Consider the following 20,109-nt stretch of genomic DNA (forward strand, 5'->3'; position numbering starts at 1 on the left):
ACAATGCCACGTGTTGTTCCCCCGCGCGTTTGGGTCACCACCCGGGCCAGCAGACCGATTCCGAGAGTCGTTTTCGTCGCTCTGTCTCTCTCGCTCTCGTGGGGTGTCCCGTGTAGGTGCGAGAGAGACAGAGCGACGACCGTTGGAATCAGTCTGCAGCCGGGCGACTTCTTACTCGAAAATCAAGTTGCGCCACCACTGTCGGTAATGGGTCCGCGGGGGGTCGCCCGGGGCCCAGCGCGCCCAGCGCCCTCTGGCGTGCCGCCGCTCAAATAGCTCGCGCACGACTCAAACGTGCCAAAACACACTCGCCATCAGAATCTATGAACGCCCCGCCACGCCCGCCGCCCCGGCGTTGCGCAATGGTGTCGTGCCGTCGGTGACCGGCGAGCAGAGCATTGTGTCAAATGCAGTTACCGGGGAAAAAGTCTTGGCCCCGCAGCGCCGCGTCCGAGCCTCTTAGAATCATCTCAAGACTGCATCTTACATCAAAATTTCGCCCTGAATTTTCAAACGAATTTTTTTTTAAGCTCACACAATACCGGTAAGAATTTCTGTGAAAAAAAAATAGGTTGGAAAATTTCATGTGGTGCGCGTTGAAGCTTCATCGGGCATTTTCAAAAGCTTCGATTTTCTAAAAGGTACCTGCTGGAAGCTAAAAAAAAAAAAATAGAAACATTTGGGAGGTTTGGAAATTTTTCACAGACCGAAGACATTCTTTTTTTCTGACAAGTTTTCCGTTCTAACCATTTTCTTATTTCCACTTTTTGCATTTGACTTTAAGTGATTTGTTGTGAGTATTCATGGTACGATGGCCCCGTTTCGATCGGTGTTCCCCTCGCGGTCGCCGTCGCTCGCTTTGACGCGCGTGGGCGATGGCGTCGGGATAGCGCGGCAGACTGATTCCCAGAGTCGCTTTCGTCGCTCTGCCTCTCTCGCACCTTTGCGGGACGCCCCACGAGTGCGAGAGAGACGGTGCGACGAGGAGGACTCTCGGAATCGGCCTGCAGCCGCGCACCAAGCGGATCTTGCACACACACCGCGCGTCCTGCGAATACCGCTGGGCGTCGGGGCGCTGCGAGCGCCGCCACTGCTAGTGCGTGTGACAGGTGAGATAAGGGTTATGAAACGGCGTCTCTGGTTTCCAGTGATGTATTCCGCGGCGCCGCTCCGCGGTGCACAGTGGGCCAGAAGACCGGTGGAGGCGTTCGAAATCCCGGACGCGTTTTGAGCTCCAGCGTCGCTAAATGGGACTCGAATCGAACGTGTGACCCCACCAATGGATTGCTCTCCGATCGAGGAATCCATTGGTGGGGTCACACGTTCGATTCGAGTCCTGTTTAGCGACTCTGGAGCTCAAAACGCGTCAGAGCTTCGGCCGCCGGCGCCGGTCTTCTGGCCCACTGTGCGGCGGCGCGTGGGGCGCGAAACGGCGCCTCGTTTGAATGCGCCGGCCCACTGTATAAGTGCACGCTGTGTTTACTGCTGATTGAGGCTTTCGCCTTATCGTGTCATTACTACTCCATAAAAAAGTGGGCTGTTAATTCCGAATATCGTCGCTCTGTCTCTCTCGCACTCACGGGGCGTTCCTTTGGGTGCGAGAGAGACGGAGGGAAGCTGCGCGGAGTTGGTCTGCTGAGATGCTCTGAGTGGGTCCAGGTCTCCGTCCAGGTCCAGGGGTCGACTTATGTCACGGGCCCGACTGGCGCTTCGCCTGCCGGGCAATTCTGCGGGATCTTTCGGTCGCTCTGTCTCTGTCACACTCTTTGAGCGGCCCGTCGGGGTGCGAGAGAGACGGAGCGGCGAAGCGGATCGCGTCGGATTACCGGCGTAATGCTGAAGGACGGGGTGAGGCCTCTGCCGCCAATTTCTCCCTGGCGCGTCTTCCCTGTCAATTGACTTGTCAAATGGCCATTTTTCTTTCGAATCTGGTCCTCTTTTGCCCTCTCTCCGCGCGGCTGTGTTTGAGGTTTCCGAATGTTGATGGCGGAAGCTGGTATCCTAAAGAAGATGGGATTTTGAAAACTTTATCGCTTTGCTCCTCTCTCTCTCCTCTCTCTCTCTCTCTCTCTCTCTCTCTCTCTCTCTCTCTCTCTCTCTCTCTCTCTCTCTCTCTCCCCCTCTCTCTCTCTCTCTCCCCCACCCACTACCTACAGTTTATTATGCTTCCCTGGTCATGTCGTGCGCTGGTTTTCATTTTGTTTGACCGCCTTGAACGCGTGCAGTGTGACGGACTCGCACGGGAGCTACTCATCGAATCAATCAAATCGCTACGAAAAGCACGCGTCGATCAATCAATCATGATCTGCATGCTCTTGCGCTCTAATCACTGGGCGTTCACCAACACACAGAGAGAGAGAGAGAGAGAGAGAGAGAGAGAGAGAGAGAGAGAGAGAGAGAGAGAGAGAGAGAGAGAGAGAGAGAGAGAGAGAGAGAGAGAGAGAGAGAGAGAGAGAGAGAGAGAGAGAGAGAGGCATACGCACGCACGTACTTTTGACACGTTGACGGGTGAAGAAAGCAGCAGGTGCGTTTGCAGAAAGCACCCTGCAGCACAACTAGACTGAAAATAAACACGGGCAGCTTTCGCGGCCCGCGGGATTATGGTGCAGTGGCGGCGACTTTGTCGCTGTCGCTGCCTCTCAATTTGTCCTGCTCCGAAATAATCCGCCGGAACGGGTGTGCGGTCTGCGACGATGACTTTTAATATCGGCTTTGATAAATGAGCGGTGGATCCCCGACCGGCCGTCGGGCGTCGGGGCTCGGCGGACTCTGGGGTCTCGGACTTTGGGGCCTCGGACTCTGGGGCGTCGGACTTTAGGGCCTCGGACTTTAGGGCCTCGGACTTAGGGGCCTCGAACTTCGGGGCCTCGGACTTCGGGGCCTCGCACTTCGGGGCCTCGCACTTCGGGGCCTCGGACTTCGGGGCCTCGGACTTCGGGGCCTCGGACTTCGGGGCCTCGGACTTCGGGGCCTCGGACTTCGGGGCCTCGGACTTCAGGGGCCTCGGATTTCGGGGCCTCGGACGTCGGGGCCTCGCACTTCGGGGCATCGGACTTCGGGGCCTCGGACGCGAGCTCGGACGTCGGCCTTTTGACGGATTCGGGATGATCCGCTTGAATCCCGCCCCGGAAGAAAGTGCCGTCGGCAGCCATTGACTCGGCCTGAAAGGAAGCTGCATGCCGAACACTGCCTCTCGTCGCTCTGTCTCTCTCGCACTTACGCGTCGTGCCCCAAGGGGTGCGAGAGAGACAGACCGCTGCCGTTGCGTCATTGTGGACTATGATTTGGCGGCATTGAATGCGGAGGGCCCCTCTTGTGGAGGGCTTGGCTCTCCGGGCCCCTTCGCTCACTAATGAATCCAGCGGGGTCAAAAACCGCCGAGAAAGTGTCAAACTTCTCTGCCTTTGCGCAGTCAGTGTGTGTAGTGCATGCGTCCTCAGGACGATGACCTCAACAAAATGTTATGGGTTGGTTCCCAAGTAAAACTCGTCGTGTTACGCTTGAAGATCTTACGATCTTTTCATGAAGCGGCCTGAGGAAATTATCACTTGTACTTTGATAGAAGGGATGAGGCATGAGCACTTGCGCGGTTGATTTCGACATAGGCATTATAGTTGAAAGATTTTGGTCTTTCAAAAACAAGGATCTAGTGTTTGCACCCTTAGATATTTTTCATTCAACGACTTTACCCCACTTCCCTGTGCGTCCAAATTGGATGAAAATCACGCGAGCCAACTAACGGCGTGGTGCTCTCTGTCTGTTTCAGCTGGTGGAATGCTTAGGAATCTTCATCTTCCAAGCCCTGGACTTCGGCTCCCAGGAGGAGGAGGAGCGGCGACTCAGCTCCGACCTGGAGCGGCTCATCGAACACATGACGTCGACAGGTAGGCCCATTCGTCATGTGTCTCTCTCTCTCTCTCTCTCTCTCTCTCTCTCTCTCTCTCTCTCTCTCTCTCTCTCTCTCTCTCTCTCTCTCTCGGGGCCGTTATCACAGGAGAGGGGGTGGGGGGTTAAAGCCGATTTTAGCCGGGGTATCATTGTTGTGACAAGGCGATGCAAAATCACGCGTCTCGACTTTCTCCCCTGTGTGTGTGTGTGTGTGTGTGTGTGTCGGTGCGTGCGACCGTCGCGACTGAATTCGGCCATGACGGGCGCTGCGCTGTGCTGCGCCATGGCTTCGCCGTCGCTAAGTGGGCCCATAATGGCGCGTACACCCGCGAAAAAAGAAGAAGGCACAGCCAGTTTGTGTGGGAAAAAAAGGCGCGAGGAGGCGTCCGATTTGCGACGCCCGCGAGGCCCTCCGGCGCCGGCCCGCCTTTTTCACACGCTTAATTCGGGCAGGGAGTCCGAGCGTCGTTTTCGTCGCTCTGTCTCTCTCGCGCTCGTGCGGCGTAGCGTATGGGTGCGAGGGAGACGGCGACGAAAACGACTCTCGGAATCGGAGGGGCAAGGCGGAGAGTGAAATTGTTGTGCCCCCGCCGCGGCCGTCGCCGAGCGTTGCGTGGCGGATCGACGAATGCATGACCGACTGCAGTGCGATTCCAGTGCCTTCTGTCTCTCTCGCACCCGTTGAGCGGCGCGCCCCAGCAGTGAGTGCGAGAGAGACGGAGCGAGGTTCCGCGAGCGGTGCGTTGCTTCTCGTGCACTTGATGGGTGCGAGACGGACAGAGCGACGAAGGCACCGTTCAGTCGGCCGCTGGGGGAGGGCTCCCAAAACGATGATGAACTGCAAGGCGGTTGCTGCCTTCTTGGTGGCGCTCAGTGGGCGCCAGAAGACCAGCGCAGGCGGCCAAAACTCCAGCCGCGTTTTGAGCTCCAGAGTCGCTAAACAGGACTCAAACCGAACGTGTGACCCCACCAGTGGACTCCCTCGTTCGGAGAGCAGTCCATTGGTGGGGTCACACGTTCGGTTCGAGTCCCATTCAGCGACTCTGAAGCTCAAAACGCGTCGATAGCTTTGGCCGCCTCCACCGGTCTTCTGGCCCACTGTGCTGGCGGCGTCCGCGGCGCGTCGAGATGGGTTCACGTTCCGCCGCGGGCGTCGCTGTCGGCGTCGCTGTCGGCGTCGCTGTCGGCGTCGCTGCATGGGAATGGAGGCGGGCCGAGCCAGGCTGCTGTGTGTGTGGTTTGTTGGTCAGGTGAAAACCCCCCGGCGAGGTGTCCTCCCGACCGCGAGCCGCTCTGTCTCTCTCGCACCTACTCGGGACGCCCCCCGAGTGCGACAGAGACAGAGCGACGTAACTCCCCTTCGGAAGCAGCCCGGCACGCGGTGAAATTGCGCACGCCGTTTTCGCAGTGTACCCCTATTTAACATGTAGCATTGTCTCTACTTAGCGCGCGGGCCGCCATGGCGCGCCAAGCCCGGAGCCGCGCTCTGCCCGGAGTGAACGGTGTCGTAAGCGCCGCGCCTCGCGCCCTTTTTAGGAAAGCCGCCCAGAGGCTGTCTCTCTCGCTCTCTCGCGGGGCGCCCCGCATGGGTGCGAGAGAGACAGAGTGACGAATCGACAGTCATTTTTTTGCGTTTTTTGCGAGAGGGCAGTGCACAGTGGGCTAGGAGACCGGTGAAGCTGGCGAAAATTCTAAACGCGTTTCGATCTCCAGAGTCGCTAAATAGGACTCTAACCGAGCGTGTGACCCCACCAATGGATTCCTCATTCGGAGAGCAATCCATTGGTGGAGTCACTCGTTCGGTTCGAGTCCTGTTTGGCGGCTCTGGAGCTCAAAACGCGTCTAAGGTGTTCGACCGCTGCGCAGTGACAGTCCCGCTTCGCGGACCACCGAAAAAAACAAAGGCGGCGCTGGGACTCGAACCCACGCCACGCCGCGGCGCGAGTGCGCTTGCAGCGATTAAGCGGATGCGGTGAGGCATGCTGTGCAGCAGGGCCTGGCCGGCCTGGCTGCAGGAAGTGGCTGACATGCCGTCCGTCCGGGCGCGGGGCGCGCGGGCCGCGCAGACCGAGCAGCCAGCCAGGAGCCACGGCCGGCCGGACCCACCATGCACAGCCCCGCTCCGCTGGCCACCCGCCACTGGTTCCGGTCCGGGGCCCGACAAAGCAGAGGTAGACCATTTTCCGACTGGGAGTTTTCCCCGATTTTGTTCTGGCTGTGCAGGTATGAAATGGGTGATCATACCGACGGTGTGGGCCAAGGGCGGATCCAGTGACGGGCTCGGGTAGTGTGTGTGTGTGTGTGTGTGTGTGTGTGTGTGTGTGTGTGTGTGTGTGTGCCGTACATTATTTACGTGCGTCGCGCGGACGTGGCCGGAAAGGTAAGGAAAGCAACGTGACAGGACGACGCGGCCGTGCGGTGCGTTGGGCCGCGCGCACGTGTGTGTGTGTGTGTGTGTGTCCGCGGGTAGTGGAGAGACGGATATTTGAGGACGCATTCCGATATTGGACGTGTCGCCTCGGTTTGATTCCTTATCAAGTGTCGTATTTCAGCGGCGGAAAGTTATTGGCATGCGATGCACTGTTGGTACCGCACGGCGGCACTCTGCCCGCGCGGGTGAACGGTAGTTTTCGCCATTATTTTTGTTGTTTTCGGTTTTGTGTTCACTCTGAAATGCGTACGAAGCATTTGCTTCATAACTACAAACTCCAATCAAATTTGTACACCAAAATTCATCAAACTTGAAAAATTCACTGAAATTCATCAAAAGTTATCGAAATTCGATTGAAATTCTTCGAAATTTCAGTGAAATTTGTTGAATTTCTACTGAAAGTCATTGAAATTCGACTGAAATTCATTTGATTTGTGCATCGAAATTCATTGTGATTTCCCCTTGGTACTATTGCTTCGTGATATGAAGAAATGATTTGGCATAACATGAAGGATTTCTTGTACATTTGACAATGCCTTCCTTTTCTTCCTATTATGAAGTGATTATTTGTGGAGTTTTTAATGTGTTTGTGGCAGTGTATAGGAAATGGCAGGAGTATTTTGGTTGTCGCCGGGTTACCTCACGCGCGTGGAGAGTCTAGCTGGTCAAGCGGGCCGTAGTGCACATGATTCGAATGCTAATTTCCCCTCCCCCCCCCTCCCCTCCCCCGCGGTCGAATCCAGGAATAGGTGCATCTGGGCCCCGCGCCATTAGCTGGCCACCTAGAGGTTAACAAGGATGGAGCGGCAACTCGCCGTTCGGGGCTGCAGGCTGATTCCGAGAGTCGTTTTCGTCGCTCTGTCTCTCTCGCACTCATCGGGCGTCCCTTGACGGTGCGAGAGAGACAGAGCGACGAAAAGGACTCTCGGAATCGGCACGCTGGCCGTCCGACCGGCTGCGATTGGATGCGACTTCCGGTGGAAAGCTTCGGGGGGCGCCAAGCTCGGCGCCAAGTTGGCCATGTAGGGTGTTGTGTGGGAAAGAGGAAGAAAATCGGCGAGTGTTTTGTTGGCTGCCTTGTTGCCGTGATGGCTTTGGGGACGATGATGTTGGATTAGACAGACGGCCGCACCACAGTGGGCCAGACGACCGGTGGAGGCAGCGAAAACTGTTGACGAGTTTTCAGCTCCAGAGTCGCTAAATGAGACTCGAACCGAACGTTTGACCTCACCAATGGATTCCTCGTTCGGAGAGCAATCCATTGGTGGGGTCACACGTTGGGTTCAAGTCGTGTTTAGCGACTCTGGAGCTCAAAACGCGTCTAGAGTTTTGGCCGCATGCGCCAGTCTTCTGGCCCACTGCGCGCTGCATGGCGGCACGCCCTTGCTCCAGTACGGCTGGCTCTAACGAGTCAGGTCCTTGTACCGGAGCCGCCTCCCAAGATGGTGCCGTACTCCCGGCCGTCCCGGACTGGCCAGTCGTCTTGTCGCAACCGAGGGTTCACCGTGCCGAATCCCCCTAACTGATATCGTGGCCCCCGGATCGAATTTCGAGTCGACTTCGATCGCACACGCGTCATCTTGATGGTTTATTGGACGCTCCTCCTTTCATTTTTTCTAATAAGGGGGAATTTCACGGTTCTCTCTCTCTCTCTCTCTCTCTCTCTCTCTCTCTCTCTCTCTCTCTCTCTCTCTCTCTCTCTCTCTCTCTCTCTCTCTCTCTCTCTCTCTCCTGCTGTTCTGCGACGAAAATCACACGGACGACACCTTTTGTCACTGCTTAAATGCCCGTCTCTGTGGGAGGTCCGTCGTCCTACTCATCTTCTCGCGCGGACCCGCCGCGTCAACTACTAAATAACTGCAGTATGAATCTGAATGAAAAACACACACACACAGGCATACACACACACACACACAGACGCACACAGAGGCGCGTCACGTGCTGTCATATCACTGAGAAGTGTGCGTCGGGCCCTGCGCGCTGCGAGGCATTACCATACAAATTAACAGGACGGCGGCGCGCCTTTTCGGGCATTCCTCTGGAAGTGCTACCCGATGGGACACTGACGCGGCGAGACGCGGCGGGACGCGGCGGCGCGAGCCTCGTAACCTTGGCCCGGCTCGGCCCCGCTCGGCCGGGCTTTGGCCCGCGGCCAGCGGTCCCAGCGGTGTCAGCAGGTGACACGGAGGTGCTTTGGAATGGATGGGGGCACTAGTTTTTTTTCCGTGGTGTTGGTGCTCTATCAGGGAAAGGCGCGCTCGGTTGTAAATCGCGCCGTCCTAAGTGCGTGAGAAGCGACGCGGCATTGTTCTCGCGACGGGAGGGGCCAGGGGCGGTACGCGAGAGACAGACGGACAGACAGACGGACAGACAGACAGACGGACAGACAGACGGAGACAAGTGACAGACTGCATCGATGGGACATTAATCCGAGCAGTACGACCTTGGCGAAAACGGGCCGCGGACCTTGGCCGTGGCGCGGACTGACTCGTTTCGCAGTGGGCGTGCAGACTGTAGACGGAGGGGGCTATGGTCGCCAGGAGGCTATGGCCGCTAGGAGAATATGGTCACCAGGAGGCTATGGGTCGCCAGGAGGCCTTTGGGTCGCCAGGAGGCTTTGGGTCGCCAGGAGGCTATGGGTCGCCAGGAGACTATGGGTCGCCAGGAGGCTATGGGTCGCCAGGAGGCTATGGGTCGCCAGGAGGCTATGGGTCGCCAGAAGGCTATGGGTCGCCAGGAGACTATGGGTCACCAGGAGGTTATGGGTCGCCAGAAGGCTATGGGTCGCCAGAAGGCTATGGGTCGCCAGGAGACTGTGGGTCGCCAGGGGACTGTGGGTCGCCAGGAGGCTTAGTTGCCAGGCAGGAGGCTATGGGTCGCCATAAGGCTATGGATTGCCAGGAGGCTATGAGTCGCTAGGAGGCTACGGCCCGGGAGGCAAAGGCAAAGGTCTGACAGCAGCCGGCGGGGAAACGCTGCTCGCTCGCCAATGTATTCCGTGGCCATTGACTGGTGCGGTTGTGACGGCGGGCTTTGGTGCGTCAATGGAGCGCGCACACACACACGTACTCACTCACACTGACGGGCCGAGCGGCTTGGAACGGGTTCGACACCACAAACGGTAGCACATTACCCTGCGTGAGGCGGTGCGGCGGTGCGGCGCGCTCTGGTCCACTTCTGGTGTGGTGGCATTGGCACTGCCGCACCGCCTTGCGCACCGCCGCCTGCTGCAGTACAGGGCTTCATCCAATAAGGGCCGGTGTCCCTGATGCTCGCGCCCGGCATGTCACGGGCTGCTCTTGAACACGAGTGTACTGCGACGCGAGGGCGCTTACACTCCTTTGGGGTGTGATTCTCTCTCTCTTCTCTCTCCTCCTCTCTTCTCTCTCTCTCTCTCTCTCTCTCTCTCTCCTCTCCTCTCCGTCGAGTGTGTGCACTCGTTCCCAAAATGGCCGGGGTGGTTGATTCACGCGGCGACCTTGCTCAGGTCCGCGACGAACGGCCGGCCGGCCGAACGCCGGTTTGTGGGTCAGCCTCCCACGTGCGGGGTGTGGCCGTGGCGCCGAGAGCCGCGAGGTGTCGGGGAACGCGTACGACGGGTAGCGATGTCCGACAGCAGACTGATTCCGAGAGTCGTTTTCGTCGCTCTGTCACTCGCGCGCCGTGAGAGCGAGAAGGACAGCATCGTCAGCGCTGTTAAGCCTCAGCAGACCTCTAGCGTCTGAGTAAGCAACTACAACAAAAGAAATTATTTTGTACTATATATGCTCAAAATACTTCGTAAGATGTCATGCGTGCGACCGAAACGACTCTCGGAATCAGTCTGCTGGACATCGTGATTGGTAATTTGAACAGACGCGAAGTTTCCCCCCAGCGGAATCGAACGAAGAAAAGGGGCTGCTTCGTTCCTGGAGGCGCCCTAGGAAACGGACGGCCCCTCATCGGTTCGCTGACTGTGGCTTTTTTTTCGCACCGCGGGTCCGGCAGTCCGGGCAGTCCAGGGCTTTCCCAGCCGCGGGCAGCTCCCTGTTGACTATTCATTACCCGAGATAAAGCCCATCGCTTACGAAAGCCATCGGAAGTGACTTTTTCCAGGCAAATTTGCTCGCGGCCGGTGCTTGAGGTAGCCACTGCACTGCCAAGGCATTGCCACGCCGGACAGTGTGTTGTTGTTTTTCTCGTCACTCTCCTGCGTGGCCGTGGCCGAGCCTGCGGTCTGATTCCGAGAGTCGTTTTCGTCGCTCTGTCTCTCTCGCACTCAGGCGGCGTCCCACGTAGGTGCGAGAGAGACAGAGCGACGAAAACGACTCTCGGAATCAGCCTCCCGGGCCGTGCCCTCGCGCGGCTCTGCGTGACGCTTGGAAACAAAGTGCTGCGTGCTTTTGCTCTCTTTTCCCCTAATTTTGCCTCTTCTTCCATCTTACCCGCGGTTTTTATAACGTATTTCCCGACTCTCATTTTCACCTCGTTGCGCGCCGCTCTTCGAAAAACTTGCCTGCGATACGTCGTATTTGTCAGCGGAATCGAAAAGCTGCCTTCTCATGGCCGCTAACGACGAGCCTCGCCATTTCCCGGCCGACGAAAACAAAGGCGGTGTAAAATGATAAAAACACGGCCCGCTAATTGTAATCCGGCCGACCGGCCGGCCGGCGTTTGCCGGTGCTCTTGTCATGTCTAGAGAGGGCAGTGGCGGTGGCCGAGCAGAGCAGCGCTGCGGGCAGTGTAGTATAGAGGGCGCTGTATTACGCGAGTGTGCCCACGGTACGCTTCGAGGAAATCTGTTCGTGTGTGTTTGTGTGTGTGTGCGTATGTGTGTGTGCGTGTGTGTGTGTTCGTATGTGTGTGTGTTCGTGTGTGTGTAGGTGTGTGTGTAGGTGTGTGTTCGTGTGTGTGTGTTCGTGTGTGTGTGTTCGTGTGTGTGATCGTGTGTGTGAGTGTGTGTGTGTGTAGAGGGGTGTGTGTGTGTGTGTGTGTGTAGAGGGGTGTGTGAGTGTGTGTGTGTGTAGAGGGGTGTGTGTGTGTGCGTGCTGCGACGGTGGTGTAGAAGTTGTGCAGCGACGACCCTTTGGAGGCGCGCGCGCCGCGGTTTCCATTGAGACCAATAGGGCCGTATTGTATGCTCGTTGTCGATTCCGACGATCGGTATAGGGTGGCCACCACCACCGACCACCGCTCGTCTGTTAGCCTGTTTGCCTGTTTGAATGCGTTTCGTACGCCACTGCCGGACTTTGTTTAATTTATTTCATTGAAATAGAAATAATAATTGTTTTCTCGCTGCAGATGACGCCGGGGAAAGGTCCCAAGAGGCGGACGACGAGGGAATCGAACGAGATTCCGGCGAGAGTGAGAACGACGAGGACGCCCTGGCGGTAGTAATAAAGGTGAGAAAGCTGTGCCAAAACTTTGAAAAAATATTTCATGAAGAACAAAAGTTAGTTACTTTACGGTAAACCTTCTAATACAGTGATCATCAGTCGCACAAAGTTGAAAAAATCTAAATTGTGTAGACGAACTACGCGGCGCATTTTTCCAGGGTGCGCCTGGGAAACCCCGGACGTTGGTTTTACCGTGTAAAACTCTAAATTCTAGTGTCGGTCAAGCGTACACTGTTAAGTTCATACCGCGTTGTCCCACACTCGAAGGTGTCGGCCACGTTTCATCTGCAGAACAACGTGGTGTGCGTTAAGTTTGCATCGACGTGAATTTGGCAAATTGTCGGTCTTGAAATTCGTGGCAAGTGCTTCGGGGCAATCCTGGCGGGACTAGGCGTAGGCGGCACCGTAAACCGTAGCTTGAAGCTGTAGCTGTGGCTAAAGCGTGCTTGTCCCTTGTCGGCGAAAAAAAAAGGTGACGTAAGATCTTGTTAGCAGAGTAGCCAGGTGTAACGCACCCCGACCGCAGCGCCGCGGAGCTCTTCGCTAGCGGCGCGAAGCAGCGCGAAGCAGCTCGCCGTCAGTTTGCGGCTTGATAGAGACATTATGCGATGATTGGCGCCACGCTACGCTGTTTGTCCTGAAACGCCCCTCTCACGGAAAACGTTGCAATCCGAAGCAAAGTGCCTCACGTCGTCACGTCGCCGTGTGTTTAAACTTTACGGGACGTGTGCGCCTTTGCCTGGCTTGGCCAGTATTTCTCCAGAGATACAAAGTTGGGGGTCGTAAAACGGCTTTCCTCTCTGCACCCGTTTTAATCGCACGCACTGCACTGTGAGGTGGTCGTGGGATAGGAGATCTCTGTTGAAAAAAAATCTAGGAAAACCTTCAGAAAACGTGTCGGTTTAAGAAAATGGCCTCTGACCTACGAAAACTGCCAAAAGCACAATGTTTTTCTTTGAGTTTTTGACAGATATAGTACAAAACAAAACCTTTTTGGCCCTGGGGAATAAGTTTGACTTATTTTGACGTTTTAAGCGTGAGCTTGGGCGTAAGTCACATGGGAAACCCATCGAAAATGCGTTGTTCTTTCCGATAACCACTGATTTGTGACTCGCAGATGTGCATGAGCCACCTCGGGGCGTCCAAGAGACAAGACGCCGACACCCACTACCGGGCCGTGTGCCGGGCCCTGGTGCTGGAGACGCTGGAGCTGAGCAGCTTCCTGGAGAAGGTGTCGCAAGGGACCAAAGACCTGCGGAGGGACCAGGCCAACTCATCGACCGATTTGGATCAACTCAAGTTTACTGACTGGGTGAGTATGCGACCACACACGCCAGCCCCGTCTTCCCCCGCCCCCCTCACACTTAACCCCCACCCCCTCTTTTCCTGCGGAGTCTGGAATGTCTTCCGCCGCTAGGCTTACGCACTTTAAGAAGGAGAGAAAGAGAGGGAAAATGCCATTGCGGCCCCAATTGTGTACGGCCTCATTGTTGCTTCCTTGTCCGGGATTAATTAACTTTATTGGCATGTAATTAGGGTGCGTTGCATGCGGTGCGCCATGCAGGCCATGCAACGTGCGTCATGCACTCCGAGGCGTCAACGAGATCAAAGAATGCGCTTGCAGTGGCGTGGACTGCCCGCGGCCTCACCCTTTCTGTCGGCTCGTCCGACACTGCTGGGAGTGGGTTGTTGGCTTTGCACGCAGCGTGGAGCCACGCGTGGCCAGAGGGCCTCCGGGGACCTCGCGGAGGGATACACGCAGATAATTTTTATCAGGATATACCTTTACTTCAAAACAAACCTCATTTCAAAAATTCGATGGGACTCCGTCGAAATTACGAGAGGGTCCACCGTTCGCCTTTGGTTTTTGACGAGAGAAGAAAAGAATCTCTCGGTGTAATTTTAATATACACTTGGGATTTTTCTGTTTTAGAACAACTTTAGGATTTTCCAAGTTCTGCAAGTACGTATTTGTAGACGTGTTGAAACATATTTTGTAACGTTTTGGATTTGTTTTATTTTATGCGGTATGCATGAGTAGAGCAGCTTTTTTTTCCTTTCTTGAAAAAATCGGAAGTTTGTTACTTTTAGTCTGGACAGCGAGTTACATCTGTAGTACGCGTTGTTTGTTTCCTCGTCTGTCTTTGTGTTGTAAACATTGCTGCATGCGAGTCCTGGCACTCCACTGTCGAATGCGCCTCGATTCACAATTTTGTTCTAATTTACAATAATAACAACAATAATTTATGGCTCATTTCTTTTTATTGGGAAATGACGGGTACCTGTTTAAACACACTTTATTTTGGCGCTGGCTCGGGTCGTGCCGTGGGTTGTCGTTGTTTTTCGCTGCTCTTGCATAATGATGCAGACCGCTTGCATATTATGCATGCTCAGTTCGGGAGGTCTCATTGTTTTAATTTATGTTTTTGTTGTTTTTTCCTTGGATTCGGCGGTTCGGCTTTAGTGGCCTTTTGATTCCTGTATCCTTTCCCTTGCTCGGAAGGATAGCGTTGTCGTCTCTGGTCGTCTCGATGAACGCGGTGCATTTAATGAACGTCCCATTCATTTGCTTTCCCGTCTCCGAGCGGCAAAAAAAATGTGATAAAGGAATGCCGTCAATGGACCAGTGCAATTTTTTTTTCAATTCTGTTTTATTTTTTGGACCGGGTCATCGTATCGTGTATGCAAATGGACACGTAATAAAAGGCGGCGGGTCACTCGATAGCACCTTGGGACCACCTTGTCTTGTCGCTTCTTCGCAAACATTACGTAATGACGGCGCAGTGGCGTTTCGTAAGCGTTCCAGAACGGCCGACCGAATTTCTGTGTTACTTTTTTCAAACCGAAGACCGAAGAGGTCGAGTCCGGTGACCTTGGCGGCGGCGGTGGTCAGGGGGCGGCGTGGCGGCGAGCGGGAAGTCGAGTTTTAATGGACTGTCCGTGGATGCTGTTGTTGGCTTGGTAACACTGAGCCCATGCGTGAAAAATGCCTGCTCTGGCAAAATTTTTGAAGTTTAGTGCGGAATATGTACGAAAAATGGGGTACGGAAAAACTACGGACCTTCCCTTCTGGTTCTCCGGGGTCCTTAAAGGATCTCATGTAAACTAGTCGGGGAAATATGTACGAAACATCCAAGGTTGGCAAGCCACTGACGATTCAGATGTTTAATTGACCAGACATGTTCCGTACTTTTTTCTACGGGTGCACATGTCAGTTTGTGATACGTTTCCTTGAGCCGTGAAGAATGAAAAAAGCCAATCCTTAATCTGCAGTCAAAGAATCGATTGCCCCCGGATGAGCTCTGGTACTCAAAGAATTTAGAGTGCTCTGAGAGATTACGATACTTCACTCAAGTGCCTACTTACCTCAATCAGAAAGTCAAACAGTCAAAGTTTAAAAACTTGGAATATTTACAGAAAACTGTCAGAAGACAATGTTGCAGGCTCGCAAGATGGAATTTTTTGACTAGCACTCGGACAAAATTACCTCCCAAGCACCTGATTTAAATTGAAGTTAAAATCCGTCTCCCGGGAGGCATAGTTCTCACTTTCTCCGCGTCTGGCCGTCCGTACATTATCGCAAAACCGCCCGGCGTCTGCAGACCGCTTCCGAGAGTCGTTTTCGTCGCTCTGTCTCTCTCGCACTCCTAGGGCGTTCCGCACAGGTGCGAGAGGGACAGAGCGACGAAAACGACTCTGGGAATCAGTCTGCTGCTCGCTAACCGCCGTCTAATGAGTGGCTAATAAACGGCCGTCTAACCGGAATGGCCAACGACGGGGCCGCAGGGCCGCACTTTGTCGAAGATCAGATTTCAGCCGGGATAGTCGGCGCTTTAAGTAGCGTCCGGACAAATTCGTTTTGCGCGGCCCGTCAGGCCGTCACCGCGCTTACCGCGGCAAGCCTTATCTCCGCAGGCATCCCGCACTTACATAAGGGGCTAAGTTTAGCTGTTTTCGCTGGCAAACGGACATTCGACGGCTTGCAAGCCGCAGAGTGATTCCGACTGGCGATTTTGTTTTGTGGCCCCGTCTCTCTCGCACGCTCCAGGGAAGCCCCCATGCGTGAGAGAGAGAGAGGGAGAGAGAGAGAGAGAGAGGGAGGGAGAGAGAGAGAGAGAGAGGGAGAGAGAGAGGGAGAGAGAGAGGGAGAGAGAGAGGGAGGAGAAGAGAGGGAGGAGAGAGAGAGAGAGAGAGAGAGAGAGAGAGAGAGAGAGAGAGAGAGAGAGAGAGAGAGAGAGAGAGAGAGAGAGAGAGAGAGAGAGAGAGAGAGAGAGAGAGAGGGAGAGAGACAGACGGCGCGCCGGCCGGGCCGCCATTCGGCGTGAATATTCAATATCCTGGCAGGCCGCGCGAACGCGCGCGAGCATGTGTCGATTTCGCATTTATCCATTTTGCATGTGTCTTGTTTGTGACTCACGGGCCCGCTACGCCACGTCGCCCCGCTGTCTGTGATTGGCTGCGGATCCGGGCGGCCGTGAGGGGCTCTCGCTGCAGGCCGGCTTCTCCGGACAGCGCTTTCGTCGCTCTGTCTCACTCGCACTCTCGCGCGGCGCGTCCCGCCGGGAGAGAGAGAGACAGAGCGACGTGTCCGCAATCGGCCGGCCCGCTTGCTCTCGCGCGCGCCTACGTCCGTCCGCTAACTGGCACCCAAAATTTAGCCCACGCCGGCACACTTTAATAAGTGATTTGCATAATGGAGCACGGTGGTTCTTTCCCCCTCCCCCTTCCCTTTTCCCCTTCCCGTCCCCTCTCCACCGCCAAGTGGTCGTCGCCTAGGCAGTGACCCTGCGCACTCACTCCGAGAGTCGTTTTCGTCGCGCTGTCTCTCTCGCACCCATCCGGGGCGCCCCGAGGGAAAATTCCAGTGAAGAATTTTGTGGCAGTTCTCTGGCCGTGCGTAATCTCTTTTTTCCTTCTTTTTGTCGGTCGAGATACCTGACTGATCCTGGCGCGTGCATCAGACGAGGGCGCGCGTCCAGACCCTTTTGAGCATATGCATTGCAAAGCTTGTGGGTATCTCTGTGCAAAACGGGTTTCCTCTGCGGAACGATTCGGGCTATTACAGAGCGTTTTGCACTTGTGTGTGCGTGTGTGTGCGTGTGCTCGCGGGTGTGCAGTCCGTGAGCCTCATCTCCGCTTTACTCGATGCAAACATGACTGATGGTTGTGGCGCAGCTGCCCCGATACTTGACCCACCTCAACATGTGCGGGTCGTTGTCGTGGGTGCGGGTCGCTGTTTGGTTTGCCAGCAGATGAGTTGCTTCACCGTCGCCTAGATGGCGGCTCGCTTCGCTGCGCCGGGTGGCGTTGGGACGGACCCCCTTGTAGGGCGGCGAGGACGGCGTTTTGCCTTCCTATTGTGGCTATACCCTGCGAGGCGGGGCCACCCTGCCGAGCGTCGCCGAAACGGCTCAATGCCCTTCGCAGCACAGTGGGCCAGAGGACCGGTGGAGGCGGACGAAATCCCGGACGCGTTTTGAGCTCCAGAGTCGCTAAATGGGACTCGAACCGGACGTGTGACCTCACCAATGGATTCCTCGTTCGGAGAGCAATCCATTGGTGGGGTCACACGTTCGGTTCGAGTCCCATTTAGCGACTCTGGAGCTCAAAACGCGTCCGGGATTTGGACCGCCTCGTCTTCTGGCACATCCACTGTGCGGCCCACTGTTTGGATTCGCATTTCGCGCGGATGACGAAATACTATCGTCATTTGCTCGCTTTTTGAACGAGGCTCGCTTGAGAAAGTGTCCCGCGTCGCGTCCTTCCCCGCGCGCGCTTCGAGACTCGCTTCGAGATCTCGATGATCACGACTGACATTTGGCCGTCTCGCTCTGTCACCGCGATCCCCGGCGATGCGATGCCTCATCGGGCCCAACCTTTAACATGGAAAGTGGCCGCGGCTGCCTACCGTGTGCCAGAGGCGGATCCAGAGGCGCCCTTTGGGGGGGGGGACACTTTGTGCCTACTTACAGGGGCAAAGTATGACGTTTTGCCTATGACCACACTACAAATCTAACTGTCTACTAAGTACACACTTACAAATGCTCGCTTGCAAGTACACACTGACAAATGCACGCTTGGCAAGTACACACTTACAAACGCCTATGCTTAGCATGGAGTTATACGGCGCCAAGCATGCGTGCGTTGTAAGTGCGTACTTAGTACACAGTTAGGTTTGCAGTGCAGGCGGCTATCGAGGTGCCAAAACCTCTTTTCCCCACGCCCGTATCCGTGATTCCGTGCCTGCTCTGCGGACTGATTCAGAGAGTCCTTTTCGTCGCTCTGTCTCTCTCATACCTCCACTGGGCGCCCCTTGAGTGCAAGAGAGACAGAGCGACGAAAACGACTCGCTGAATCAGTAGCCTACACTGCCTAGTTCGCCATGGGCGCGTACAGTAGGCGTCCGCCTTCCGTCGGCGACTGTACCGAGACTGCAATGCGGTCGTGTGGGAACCGAGAACCCACCCGCCTTCCTTGATAAATTCTTTTTGTTTTTTTTTTTCTTCCTGCGTCATAATTTTCCCCGCCAACAAGCGGCGGCGGCGGGAAGCGAAAAGAATTTCACCCGCGCGTCCGCACTGGAAAATAACGACTTTTTAACTATTTTATTCGGCGATGCGCTTTGCTGCGCCTGTGTGGGTTTCCTGTCTGACGCACGTACAGTGTGTGTGTGTGTGTGTGTGTGTGTGTGTGGTGTGAGAGAGAGAAAGAGAGAGGGAGGGGGGACAAATTCCGGTCTTGCGTAATTGCCTCTGTTTTGCGCGTCGCCCACACTGGAGACAAGGTCGAAGGCCCAGCCGTCCCAATTTATTACGAACCATCAAACTGCGCTCAAAACAATAAAAAGCAAATGAGTCAAAGAATAATATTTGCGCTGCTGGCTGGTCGGTTGCAGTGTACGGCTCGGTACTCGGGTAGTGAACTTATTGTGGGAACAGGTGCACTGCGCTTCCCACATTTGCGGTGTGGTGGTCGAGAGGGCGTCGGTGCGATGGCCGCTCTAAAACGCTACATGTGCGCGGCTTCGGCCTGCTCCGAGGCTTATGGCTGCCCGCCGCTCGCTGTCCGGCTAGAAATGCGAACCCGAGTTAATTAACGTACGAGGCGTTACCCGTTGTTGTCGTTGTTGCAGTTGTTGTTGTTCGTCTTTCAATTCGGGTGCGCCGGCCGGCTCACAGTGGGCCAGAAGATCGGTGGGGGCGGCCAAAACTCTAGACGCGTTTTGAGCTCCAGAGACGCTAACAGGACTCGAACCGAACGTGTGATCCCACCAATGGATTCCCTGTTCGAAGAGCAATCCATTGGTGGGGTCACACGTTCGGTTCGAGTCCCATTTAGCGACTCTGGAGCTCAAAACGCGCCAGAGTTTTGGCCGCCCCCACCGGTCTTCTGGCCCACTGTGCGGCTACCGCCTTACCCCGCTCGCGCGTTGAGGTCTCTGACGAGGATTTTTTGACGCGGTCGTTGTACTTTTCCGTGGCCATTCGGCACGCTTTTAGGGACACTGTTGAAAAATGAAATAAGGAGGGGCTGTTTTTTGTCTGTTGCTGCTGTAATGCATTGTGTTCCCAGCACGTTACCACGCATAATTTTTACTTAGTTTGCTGAAATGAGGGTTTTACTTTTTCTTTCGCTATGTTTTTCTAGTAGCCTGTATAAGTTTTCTAAAGAAAGATTATTTCAATTTTCTCCCACTCTTCTGTGTTCCGCACTTAGCGTAGTTGTTTGCCCCCTTGTTTGTGTTTTGTTTTTACGTTTTGCCACACCCTGAAAAAAAAATGACTCTTTGGATCAAGTTTTATAAAACCTGCTCTTGGATTTTCTTTAGATACATATTTTTTCCAAACTTCTTTTTTACATAACTGCGATCAAGATCTTTTTATTTTACTTAAAAGAAAACAAGTACGCTTTAAATGTCTTACAACGAAATACATTATGAGCTATGTTACAGTGTGGCGCAGACGTATTTCGAAGCAAAATTTCTCAGTAACATCAAAGAAAGATTCCTGTTACTAAGCTGATTGTGCCATTTTCTTCGTTTTATAGGAGATTTCCTCGCAAGACATTCAGAGTGTCAATGAAAAACAAACGTTTTTTTTTGTTTTTAAATAAAAAAGTTGTTTTTTTTTTTTCTGCGTGCAGCGTGTCCTGACCCTTGTTTTGGTTGCAGGCCCGACTGTGGGGGCAGGTGATCCGCGAGCTGAGGCACGGCGTGCAGCTCAAGAAGGTCCACTACACGCGGACGCCCGTCGAGTTCGAGCTGACGCCGTACGAGATCCTCATGGACGACATCCGGTCGCGGCGCTACACTCTGAACAAGGTGTCGCAGTCCGACATCCCCCACACCGTCAAGAAGGACGCGCACGCCCTCATCCTCGAGTTCATCCGGTCGCGGCCGCCGCTCAAGAGGGTGAG

The 20,109-nt window shown here is 55.0% G+C and overlaps 1 protein-coding gene across 1 annotated transcript in view; it reads left to right on the forward strand.

The window, feature by feature from the left end:
* The window catches only part of LOC117639553 (protein spire), a 162,269-nt gene that overhangs the window by 74,457 nt on the left and 67,703 nt on the right, over positions 1 to 20,109 (forward strand). Inside the window, 5 exon segments of the mRNA XM_034375338.1 lie at positions 3,767 to 3,884; positions 11,600 to 11,700; positions 12,812 to 13,006; positions 13,628 to 13,657; positions 19,865 to 20,104. Of these exon segments, the coding sequence (XP_034231229.1) occupies positions 3,767 to 3,884; positions 11,600 to 11,700; positions 12,812 to 13,006; positions 13,628 to 13,657; positions 19,865 to 20,104 (684 nt within the window).

The sequence above is a fragment of the Thrips palmi genome, unplaced genomic scaffold (genome assembly GCF_012932325.1).
Source record: "Thrips palmi isolate BJ-2018 unplaced genomic scaffold, TpBJ-2018v1 HiC_scaffold_11, whole genome shotgun sequence".
NCBI lineage: Eukaryota > Metazoa > Arthropoda > Insecta > Thysanoptera > Thripidae > Thrips > Thrips palmi.